This window comes from Gopherus flavomarginatus, chromosome 21, assembly GCF_025201925.1.
Source record: "Gopherus flavomarginatus isolate rGopFla2 chromosome 21, rGopFla2.mat.asm, whole genome shotgun sequence".
NCBI classification, from domain to species: Eukaryota; Metazoa; Chordata; order Testudines; family Testudinidae; genus Gopherus; species Gopherus flavomarginatus.
In genome coordinates this window covers 12,874,313-12,886,412 of record NC_066637.1, presented here as the reverse complement: position 1 = coordinate 12,886,412, position 12,100 = coordinate 12,874,313, and the positions used below count along the sequence as shown (strand labels likewise).

Sequence of the window (12,100 nt, the reverse complement as noted above, 5' to 3'; positions counted from 1 at the left end):
GCAAAAGCACCTAATTAGCCCCTGCCCAGTTAGCTCCAATTAGGAGAAACAGATTGGGGCTGATGGAAAAGGCCTGATGCTGGCCTGAGGACTGGCAACAACTGCTGGCCTGACAAGCCAAGGGCTATAAAGGCTGGGAGGGAGCCAGAAGGCAGGGGGGCAGCCAGGGAGAAGTCAGTCAGGAAGGGAACTGGAGGCCTCCTAGCTGAAGGCTGACTCTGCCTGTAAAGGAGGTGATAATCCTGTAAAGTTTGTAGATAGACAGACACTGGTGGTGGGATAACTTGAAGTAAATAAAGACACAGGTGTTGCACAATCCTGAAGCCTGTCTGAGGCTTATTGGGGGTAGAAAGCGGACCCAAGGAAGAGGGGCAGGACATGAACCCTGTTACATTATTGAATCCTTGATCTTTGTTGAGATTCCTAACAAGTATGCCAATTAGGACAATGGTAGGGTGGGTTCTTGGTGCTGTGGACGGAGGATGACTAGCAATGAAAAACCATCAACTCATTTCAAGCAGACTACCAAAATGCCTTATGGTACTAACTTCTGGACATTGCCCTGGGTTAGATTTGAACTGGCAATATAGAGGTAGAATTCTATATTCCATTTTCCAGTTCCCTAAACAACCCTGTCCCTGACATTATTCTTCTAGATCGCCAAAAAAGGCCCTTTAATAAAAAAATGGTTATATTCAACTGTGGAGTAAAACATCTATATTAATACTGGTAAATATTAAAATTATTATACCTGAAGAGGGTTGACAAATTTCCCCTCGATTCTCATAATGCCTGATATTCCAATGTCTTCATTACTCAAAGGGAACATCAAATCTAAATCTCTGTTTATTGGGATCTTTTCCAATTTAAACTGGATAGTGGTGTTGTTCAGAATGTGGAAAGCTGTTATTAAAAGATATACATGCTTACATTTTTATTCCCAACATCTACAGTATTAAATACTAAATCACATCATACTGAAACATAACTGTCAAATTAAAATAAAGGCAAAAATTACATCACCATGGAATATATTATTACCTGGAGACTGACACTGGCTCTTTTTTGATATTGGACTGAATAAGTACAGCCCAGAAAGGACAACATAAGTCTGCTTTTGCTGATCTAATTCTGAATCTTTCAGTTGCTCTAAAAACTTTTTTTTTTTTTTTAACTGTAGTTCTGATTATATTTTAGCAAAGCTGTGCATGGAGGCAACTATTCAGTTTTCAGATTAGGAGTGCAAAATCTGGATACAAATAAATGTGAATTTGTTCACATTGTAATTAAATTCCCAAGCAGCACATTTTATGAAGAACCTCTTTTTAAACAGATATTTAAATACACTCAGGTTTTAACGCTACTTGCTAGTCAAAAGAAAGAAGCCAGAGTTTTTCATGTTACTTACCATGGCCTTTATGTAATGATTCAAAAAAATCATGACGAGTAAAGTTGGCTTCCTCCTGGCTAGTAACACTGGGAGTACTTGAAGGAGGGTGTAACCCCTGAGTCATCTCACTTGCAGACTCCTTCCTGACCATAAACTGGTTGCTATTTAAAGAATACATTTTAATATCTTTAATTTCAACTTGCAGTCTGTCACTTCTAGACTCATCTTCTCCTGGCACAAAATTCTGAATACATATTTGTCCTAGATGTCCTACAAGCAGTTCAGGGCTACCTGGCTTGCGAGGTATTGATACAATTGGTGACTCAACATTTACATTTAAGATAAGCTTAATGGTATCAGCTTTGAGAGATGATGGTCCAAACCCATCTTCTTCATTATCTTCTAAATTGAAAGGGTCTCTTGATCGTGGTGTTGTATCAAACAGAGAAACCATTTCAGTGTATTCAGCAGTTTTAGTTGCCAGGACAGAGGTAACTTTTGTTGCTGCTGTCTTCAGCATGCTGCAGAAATTCTCTTCCAATTCATCCATGGATAAAGTTAGTTCTTTCAAAAATTTAGCTGAGTGGTTGTAATGTAAAGAAGCCATTTTGAGGTTCAGGGAGCATTCTTCTTTTGACTGCTCTACGAAATTGAAGCTCAAAGCATCTGGGAGGCTACTTTCCTCATTAAGCCTGACAAACAGAGATTCAAAGTAGCCAATATCATTGATGAGATTTTCATACCTTACTGTATTCCCTATGCTGACAACATACTGGTTCTTAACGTTATCTTGTGTCAGATCCATAAGGTGCAAGCAGCCAAGAGAGCCATTTACATCCAACTTGTTACACATGGAGACATTAACTTTGGTGCCACCAATGCTCGCTGTCGCAATTTTTCTGCCATATTTTTCTCCATTTGTCATTCCAACTGTCCTAAGGAGGAGCATATTTAACCAGTGAATGTCCACTGCTACTTCTATATTTCGTGCATGGGTAGACTGAAAGGTTTCTTGCTCCCTGAAATTTCTTTCCAAGTCAGTCATTAAAGGTTGAGGGCTAGAATCTTCTTTTTCCTTTGGGAAGGATTTCTGGAGAAACCCAATCAGCTCAACAATTGTCTCTGGGTTAAGAATGATATCCAAGTTGTTCACTTGCACGGATATCACTTGGAGCGTGCTGTCCAAATTCATTGATGGGCATTCTGCACTCACAAATTGATATTCCAATTTAATCAAAGATTCGTGATCCTTTGCATAATTACCAGATGAAATATTTGAGGCTGCTGCACATTTCTCTGTCAAACTGGCCACATCAATTGGACAGGCTTCATTTGGTCCATAAATAGGAGACTGTGCCCTACTATCTTGAAGTCTTCCTGTCGGAACATCAAAACTAAGATTCTTGTGAGAAGCCATCAAAAGATCAAAATCAGAGCCATATGTTTGCATAGTGTCAACCAGTAACAAGCCATGAACAGTTAGTGACACTTCTGCATCATAAGGCCTCTTCACAAAATGGGCATTGGTGCCAAAAACCTTGAGTACAGAGATATATCGCCCACTGCTTTCAACACCGAGCTGCATACAGTTAACTTTAAATTCAGCTAAAAGAAGTTGAGACTCTACAAGAACCTCCCTAGTATGTTGTTCAACCATCATAACACTCTGTGTTAAATTCATTACAGAATCATGCAAACTTCCACGTTGATCGACGTCTGTGAAAATCTTCTCTTTCCCTATGTGTAAAGCATCTGGGGACTTAGTTTCAGATGTACTCAGCCTTGCAAAACAATTCTTCAAAGCTGATATTTTATCCTCATTGATATGTATTTTCAAGTCTGGTAAATTCCCAGATAGGACAGCTCCTGGGTATTTTGGATCAGATGTGTATATCAATCTACGCTCCAACTGCAAATGAACATTGAATTTTTCTACCACGTGAGTTGGACCCACATCGCTATCCTGAACATGTTTCCAGTTATCTTTCACTCGTCCAACCATGATCTGAAGATCCATAAATGACAACGTGTATCTCTCATACATTTTTTTACTCATTAAGTGTGCCTGTAATTGCTCTTCACTGATTTCTACTCCAGTCAATTCAGATGTTTTGATTCCACTACTTGTGGTGGCCTCAGAAGGTGGGGTATTGGGAGGAGTTGCAAGAGGTGTTTTATATTCATCATCACTCAGTTCATTGACCTCTGATGACAAACCACCTGCACTCTTCTTTTTAGACTCATCTGTGGATTAAAAAGAAGGGACTCATCAAAATCATACATTCTTTTCCTTTGGATACTTCTAAAATATTGACCTTGTTGTATGTTTTGATTTTAAACAATGGTCAAGAAATTGTCAAGTGCAATACTCATGTAGTCCCCGATCTTTTATCGCTAGATTTGATAACAGTAAGAATGCAAAAAGAAAAGTAACCACTATATTTCTTGCACGTGGTGCAAAAGTGACAAACATATTTTAAAAATTTTTTTAAAAATTGCACTTGTGAATTTGTTAATCTATTATTAAAATATATTACTAGTATTACTGAAGGAAATTAGAGGAAAATATTTTTTCCTATGTTGATGTGATGCATTTGACAACACTTTGGGCCTGATTCAAGGACCACTGAAGTGAGCTAATTCACACTAAATTGACTTCAATGGGATCAACCCTTGTGTCTAATCAACTTTACTGTCCATAGAAGAGAATCAGTAAAAGACTAATCTTGCAATTTCCTCTTATGTTTCTGTGAGATTTAAAAGCAGCACGAGAGGAGAGAAAAATCATGTCACTCAAAAGAATCTAATTCCTCTTTAAACCTTACTAGGGAACCCAAACGGATGTTGTGAAAATAGTTTACTCAGAGTTTGCCCAGTTCAATCCATAATGCAGCAGTTACTAAAAAAAGCTGTGAATACCTTGCAGAAATTGTTTTTTCCGATATGCTAGAAAGAGGTAGAATGGTATGTCTAAGGACCTTGAGGGTGAAATCCTGGCAAAACTCCCATTGAATTCAGTGGGATCAGGATTTTTCCTTGGACTGTAGAGTTTATCAGCATCATACTATTTTCCACTGAGGAGACATTAAAAGTAAGTCCAGACTACCCGCCATACTGGGTATCGATGAGACGCGACATATCGATCCCCGAAGGCCCTCCTCGTCGACTCCGGAACTCAGGTTACAGATGTAAATTGCCACAGGCAGACTTCAGATTTCATACTAGGTCCTGCAGAGGTAAGGCCAGCCCTGGACTAAAGTTTACCCTCTCCCAACCTTCCCCAATAAATATGGTGTTAATATTACTAAAACTATGTGTGTGCCCAGGCAAATAGAAGAATGCTACAGTAGAAAAAAGTGTGTTTCTACCTTATACATATAACAGCTACAGTTTATTTTCAGGTCATACCTTGAGAATTGGTAAGTAATATTCTCCCCAGGTCCAATACTACTAACACTGGGTCCACAAATTTGAAGTCATCAGGAAAGATCACCTGAGGGGCGGAAATATCGAGGCACACTGTCCAACGTTTGCTGTTTTCCTGAAAATAAAATAATATTTTTTCCCCATTCACAAAACAAATGCAAGAGTCAATCCTATCCAAATTATGAAGCTCAAATAGCAAATCTCCACTGATACTAAGCTACCTGTATAAGCATAACATGCATTTGACACTGTTTTATGAAAAAGTATCAGAGCCCAAATATTTTCTTCTCAAAGAAAAGATCTTTTAATTTTTTCTCTTGTTATAATAGCTACTTATGACATACACATTACTAATACAGTTACCCTTCAATTTTTAGGAAGGGCAAAGTAGTTTCCAAGAGCAGCTGAAAGATGATTACTACATACTTGGAGAGAATTTTTCCAAAAACACTTAACACCCAACAGCTTCTATTGATTTCAATGGAAACTTGAAATTTGGGGAACTTTGAGGCTCCCTTCCATGTTTCAGAACTAATATAAAAGGCAAGGTAATAAAAACACATTTCTGAGAAAAAACTTACAATGAAATCTCCCACTAATAAACGATCAATCGTTTGTCTGATTTCAGCTTTTGTCTGCATTTTTAGTTTGTTATACTGTCTTCTAGCCGCTTCAGCCACTCTCAGCTCTAGCTCAGACTGATATCCAAAACCTGTATGAAAGATACAAATCTAACTATGTATAATTTTGTTCACATATTGCTGAATCAGGAAGAAGTGAGAATTTATTTACTGTGATTTATAAAAATGTTAAAAATGTAAACTAAGTTGTTATTTTTTCCAGGAAAGTGCATAACAGACAGCCAAAAATTGCATCTATAGCCTGGAGTGACCATTCCCAATAACAGCCCTAAACACTAACTGTATTACAAATGATTATTTGGCAAAAACAGAGCTTTTAAGCAAACAAAGGATTTTTTAAATCCTTGTCTGATCATTACTGCGGGTCACACCTTCCATTTTAATTTCCTGAACAAAATCTGACTAAATATACTCACGGGAATTTAAGGGCAGGCTATGAGGCAGCCAAAATCCTTCCTAACTGTATCCATGTCCCTTGAGGAACATTCTGATCTTGTGAAAAGGAAGGAAAACTTATTTCTATACTAGGCCTGTCCCATATCTTGCTGCTATCAAACTATTAGTATTCAAACACTAAGGACTCAAAAAGAATCATTCATTGCTCCTTATTCTCACCCTTTCAGCCCTCAGAAGCAAACATACAGAGCTGAAGTTCTAAGGGCAGCTGACAAAGTTCAAGCTCAGGTCTTAAGCCCCCAGGACAAGCAAGGATTAGTTCAGGGAAGCTCTATCCTTACAGAAGACACACAGCAACTGTAAAAAGGAAGAGACTCCCTCTGACAAAATCCAGGAGTGGCAACGACAGACTTGAGAGAGGGACAGATTGTGATAATGTGGCATCTACAAGAGTAGTAAATTAAAGGTGGAAGTGTAGGGAGATATCCTGAAGGCATATCCTTTCTACTTCAGAAATCAAGAGAAGCCCTGCACTATTTCTTGATTTGAATTTACAATAGAAACTCTTATTGCTGCTTTATCATAGTAAATATGAGAAATCAATCAAATTTGAGAGAAGAAATAGGGCATGAAAAAAATATAAAACAAAAAAAGATTAACCTGAGGTATGAACCCTTCCCTTGTAGAAGAAATCGGCTACTTTCTTAATGGCTTGTGGATTGTAAATAACATTTAGAGGTCTGGTACTGACTTCCAGGCGTCTCTCAAAATTGCTGCGGGCTGGGTTTCTCTCATACAGCATCTCAAATACTGGTGCATTGGGGTCTGCATCTGAATCAAGATAACAAAAGAATCTAAAAGAAATTCTGTCTAAAATAGCAGTATGGAGGGTATAAAAATAAATTTTTAATTTGCATGCGGGTGATTAACATCTGATGATCACTCATACTTTAGTATTTAAAATTTTTAAATTACAATAGATATGGCCATGTTGGTACAACAAAAGCAGCTCAATTTAAAAATAAACATTCGTAGACTTGAAGGTCAGAAGAGACTATCGTGATCATCTTTTCTGACCTCCTGCATACCGCAGGCCCCAGAACCTCACTCGCTCATTCCTGTAATATACCCCTAACCTCTGGCTGAGTTAGTGAAGTCCTCAAATCATGATTTAAAGACTTCAAGTTACAGACAATCCACTCTAGTTGAAACCAGCACGTGACCCATTCCCTGTGCTGCAGAGGAAGGCAAAAACCCCCTAAGGTCTCTGCCAATCTGACATGGGGGAAATTCCTTCCTGACCCCAAATATGGCAATTAGCATTTGTCTACAATTAAACAACTAAAATTTTCAAAATTGGGTACCTAAAAGTTAGGTTCCTAACTCAAGCAGAAACCTCATTTGCAAAGATGCTGAGTATCTGCAGTTCCTCCTGAGTTCAATTTATCAAAATCAAGCCATTTATTTAGGAGCATAACAACCCAATCTTGCAAATTTGCTTTGCAAAGGTGGATCTCTGAGCCCATGCAAAGCCCCATTGACTTCAGTGTGGAAGATACCCTGCAAGTTTCTCTATGCAAGTTCAGAGCCTAAATATGGAAATAGAAGCCTAACGTTAGGCACTAATGTTTGAAATTTTTTAGCCTAAGCATTTCACTAATACGTTTTTCAAATGCATAATCTGGTTGCATGCTCAGATCAGGCATAAAAATGAAAATATTACCAGTGCTCCGATTAGTCATTTCCGCAGATGAAGTTTGGAGACCAAAGGAGGAGACGCAGCCAACCTCTTTTTGCTAATTAGAACAACAACAAAAAAAAAATTGAAGACCATCAAACTGAACATAAAAATAAGCCATTTAATGTACAAACCCAAATTTAAGTTGTGTTTTTCCTTAATATATTTGTTGCCAATTTTACAATGCAATGTGATTTATAATTATTATTATAATGCCATTATACCATGTATTTTTTCTTCATAACCAATAATGAAAGAAAGGAAAACCAATTTGCATGTCAACATATAAGAAGGAAAAGCTATCCTTCTTAGTCAACAAGCTGATGTCTGAATAAAAATTGCAAGTGGAAATCACATTTCTACTAATTATAGTTAATAGACTTCAAGTCTTCAAGGCTAAAGCAAAATCAAATCTTTCATCCAACTCTGGTAGAAACACTTCAACTCTTCAGTGACAATACTAGAAGAAAAGTTTCTGGATCCTAGGTTTGTGGTCTAGAACTAGATGCAACTGAAGCAAGTTTTCCATGGGAACAAAGGTTTTTCGAGGGGGCAGCGGGGGAGAGAGCTGGTAAATAATGCAAAACCAAACAACTCTCTAGCTAACTAAGCAGCAGTCCAACAACTGGCTCTGAATAATACATATCCAGAACAGCAGTCCCAAAGATTAAAAAATGGGAGGAGCTCTATGGGGGATCCTTGCAGAGAAAAAAAGTCAAACATCATTCAGACATTTTCCAGTTTATAGATTTTCTTCTGTGCTTATGATGTTAATGCCTCATACTAAGATACATATGAAGATTAACATCAGTATTTTTATATTCATGTTTTGCTACTTTTTTTTATTTAAATATCAATCCTATAATGGCAACAGTACTATATCAAGATGTAATTGCATTCTTCTACATACAGGATTCGGGAAGACAAGAACAGGAAATATGGTTCCTTCTGTTGCTAAATCTCGCAGAAAAAGGCCACCCAGTTGAACTGTGAGAAGGGAAGAATTTCTGCGGGGAAGGGATTCTGCTAAGATCTTTACACCTGGAAAATAAAGACATAAGTGGCTATATTGCATTCCAGAGAAAATAAATGTATTTATGGATGAGAGATACAAGTGTCATCTGACATATTCACAAGCAAGCTAAGAAACAAGACAAGAGCTAAGACTGGACAGTTATGCTTCACTGACAGCCTTTTAAACCATCAGTTTCTCATTGCTAAGCGTTTCTTCAAATTTAAGAATTAAAGCTCTTGTAATATAAGGGGATTTATTTATTTATTGCAAGTAATGTGATTAGAAGTATCTGCAAATATTTGCATCAAAATGTTGAAAAATGCATTTTGGAATAGATTACTAACAGCATTTGTTGCATATTTATTTCTACAAATTTATTATCTCAACTCAGGACTAAATACCAGAAAAAAAAAATCAAGTTATAAAATTTGAACAGTTTCACAGTAATCAGATGTCAAAGTAAAAAGATTTATTACCACTTTCTACATAATAAAACTTAAATGAAAGTTCAATAAATTACTTTCGTATTCACAATCTCAATTACCTGATTCAATTTGAAAATAATTAAAGCGGTAAATGTACAAACTAACAAAACACAGGCTTACCAAGGGAAGTGAGATCTGAACTTGAATTGTTTCAGTACTGTTCCATGACATTAGCTCAGTCATGAGTGGCTGTATTGTTTATAAAGCAGGAGAAGCTCTCGTCCTATTTTAGGTACGACAACTATCAAAATTTGAAATATGTTACCTGAAAATTCCAGCTGCATGAAAGCACTTTCATTTATACAGGGAGCCCTCTTCTCTTTATGCAACAAGGTGACAGTGCCACCGTGCAACTGGAGATTTAATTTAGCAAACACATGATCTCTCTTTGTAAATGTGTTCATACTGGAGGCATCTGCAGCTGGATCAAAAAATTCATCAGCACCTAATTTAAAAAGGAGAACAAGGTGAGTTTAACAAACAAGCTACATGACAGCTAGTGAGTAAAACTTGAGATTTCATTTTTGATGAAAGACAAAGATGGCCTAACTACAAGAGTGGGAGGAATGAACAAGTAGACAACAGCTTATTACTGGCTCAATCAGAGCTCAGCAGTCTATACTTCCTATGGAATAGTTATCACTACAAACAATTAAAACAGTGCAGACAGCTGCAATCTTTATGCTGCTTTAGAAATTAGCCATCTCATCAACTAACAAAAAACCCACAGAACTTTTAATTTAGTGTTAGTCGATGATTAAGAAAAACATTTTTAAATGTTTCTCCTTTATACATATTTATTTAGAAATTTAAGTCTACATCTCTCTCCTTTTAAAGATATGAATTTTAAAAGTCATTTCAGTTCATCTTGAACAAGTATTTAACTGAGGGTACATCTACAGTGAAAAAAAAAAAAAGCAAGCCTCAGAGCCTGGGTCAACTGACTTTGGCTTGTGCGGTTTGCACTACAGGGCTAAAAATAGCAATATAGATGTTCCCATTCGGGTTGGATCCTAGCCTCTAAAACCCAGTGAGGGGCATGGGTCTCAGAGACCAGGATCCAACCCAAGCAGTTTATACTACTGTTTTTAACCCCGTAGCACAAGCCCAAGTTAGTTGACTCAGGCTCTGAAACTCACTGACACTTTTTTCCCGCCCCCTCAGTAAACACATTCCCTAAGGTGATAATCTGGATATAAAATATTACCATACCCAGTATTTCTTCTGGATTCCATTGTTCTTGTGTTTCTGGTAGCAGTCCCTCAAAAGGTTCACCTTCGTATGTTTGCTGAGCGTATCCATACCAGCCCCCCCACCCAGGAAACCAAGACTGAAGATACTGCAGCATCCCTCTGCTACTGCTGCATTCAGAGTCTGCAGTAGGAGAAACTCCAGGGGACTCAGACAAAGGCTCTTTAACACTCTGTTCCAAATAAACAAAATCACACACACATTAGGATAAAGAAAAGAAAAGAAACTTTGTCTTAAAAATACAGAATACTATTTCCTACTATGATTCCATCTACTATTTATTTACTGAACATTCCTAAGCATAAATACTATACAATGCTGTTTTCACTTGTCAAATACATTGCTGTGTTGTCTAAGTGAACTATCATCAGAATCTTGTTTTACACATTGTAAACTTATCATTACCATCGTTAGCTACTGCGTATTTACAAGCATATGGACGAGTTAACATTTCTGGACTTATCCAGATCGGTTTCTTAATTTTTCTTAACAGTTGCTAGAATCATTTGTAATGCACCCTAACCATAGCTCAATCAATAAGCATTTACTTTTAATAGAACTCTCACTCAGGGTTACAATCAATAGTCAACATTACATCTTCTGAAATGAGCCTTAAAGGGTCAATGTTTGTACATTTATAGAAGGACCAACTCTGCACTATTTATTTCAGGAAAATTCCATTATAGGTTTCAGTCTTAGTTCTCTCTTTTAATATTAAAGAGCAAGAGTGTTGCTAGTATGGAGCTCAATGTTATCGTCACCGACAGTCAGCATATGGCTAGGGGAGGGGGCTTGCTGCCCAAGCACCCTAATAATAGCACTCAGCATATCACAACTGAAGAATCTGAGCACGATTGTGGTTTTAGCACTGGCATCACACTGCTCAGCATGAATATACTGTATGTGCTACAATATCTTTTACAATTAGGAAAATACAATTTCCTGTAATACTGCACCTTTAGGTTCTCAATATTATCCAGTGTACAGAAAGTCACTCACCTCTGCTACATCATGGAATTTGTCATAAACAACCTCACGTAAAATCTTCAACTCCTCAAATGTCTGTTCTTCTTCAATACGATGCATTTCTTCCTGCAGGGCAAAAAAAGGTATGTTTGTGCTGGTTCACAGGCAATTAAAGTTTTATACTCTTCAAAAAAAACACACTCCGAAAGGGAGATTCTTTCAAGCATCTAAGGGATTTAGCAGCACAAGTGCACAGATTTTCACTGGGACATGTGCTCCTAAATCCCACAGATGAATTTGAAAATCTCCATAGAAGATACTGGAACACAGACATATAATGGGAATCAAAGCCAATTAGTTCATTTGATATACAATTAAACTGAGTGCATCTATGCTGAAGGCACATAAGAGTCAAAATGGGAATTGAATTAACGAAAATGGACAAGGAAAGCTATGAAACTACTTTCTGTGAAGAGAATTCATTCCTTGAGGCCAGATGCATCAGAGACAGTGTACTTGGTAGTCTTGTTCCAACTCTTGCATGATAAGTGAGGACTTGGATTGTCTACAACACCAAGTGTGTATGTGATGGTGGGAGGTGACTTGCAATCCTAGAACAACTGTTTCTTGGATGCTTGAGGGATCTTACTAACAGCAAAAATATATACAAAACCAAAGATTGTTTTCAGTGCCAGAAAAAGACTTGCCTATTAAGTACTGTTTCCAAAATTTATGACCGGGTATATAGATGCTCAAATCCAATTTCAAAAGAAAACAATTTGATATCCTACT

The 12,100-nt window shown here is 37.3% G+C and overlaps 1 protein-coding gene across 7 annotated transcripts in view; it reads right to left on the bottom strand.

Moving 5' to 3' along the window:
- Positions 1-12,100, bottom strand: part of VPS13D (vacuolar protein sorting 13 homolog D) — a 188,379-nt gene that overhangs the window by 161,063 nt on the left and 15,216 nt on the right. For all 7 annotated transcript variants that reach the window (XM_050931510.1, XM_050931512.1, XM_050931515.1 and 4 more), the window contains exons 11-20: positions 11,342-11,434; positions 10,304-10,514; positions 9,357-9,536; positions 8,502-8,632; positions 7,577-7,649; positions 6,514-6,684; positions 5,398-5,528; positions 4,799-4,931; positions 1,409-3,634; positions 752-903 (exon numbers count right to left, since the gene is read on the bottom strand). In XM_050931510.1, coding sequence (XP_050787467.1) covers positions 752-903; positions 1,409-3,634; positions 4,799-4,931; positions 5,398-5,528; positions 6,514-6,684; positions 7,577-7,649; positions 8,502-8,632; positions 9,357-9,536; positions 10,304-10,514; positions 11,342-11,434 — 3,501 coding nt within the window. The remainder of the gene's footprint in view (positions 1-751; positions 904-1,408; positions 3,635-4,798; positions 4,932-5,397; positions 5,529-6,513; positions 6,685-7,576; positions 7,650-8,501; positions 8,633-9,356; positions 9,537-10,303; positions 10,515-11,341; positions 11,435-12,100) is intronic.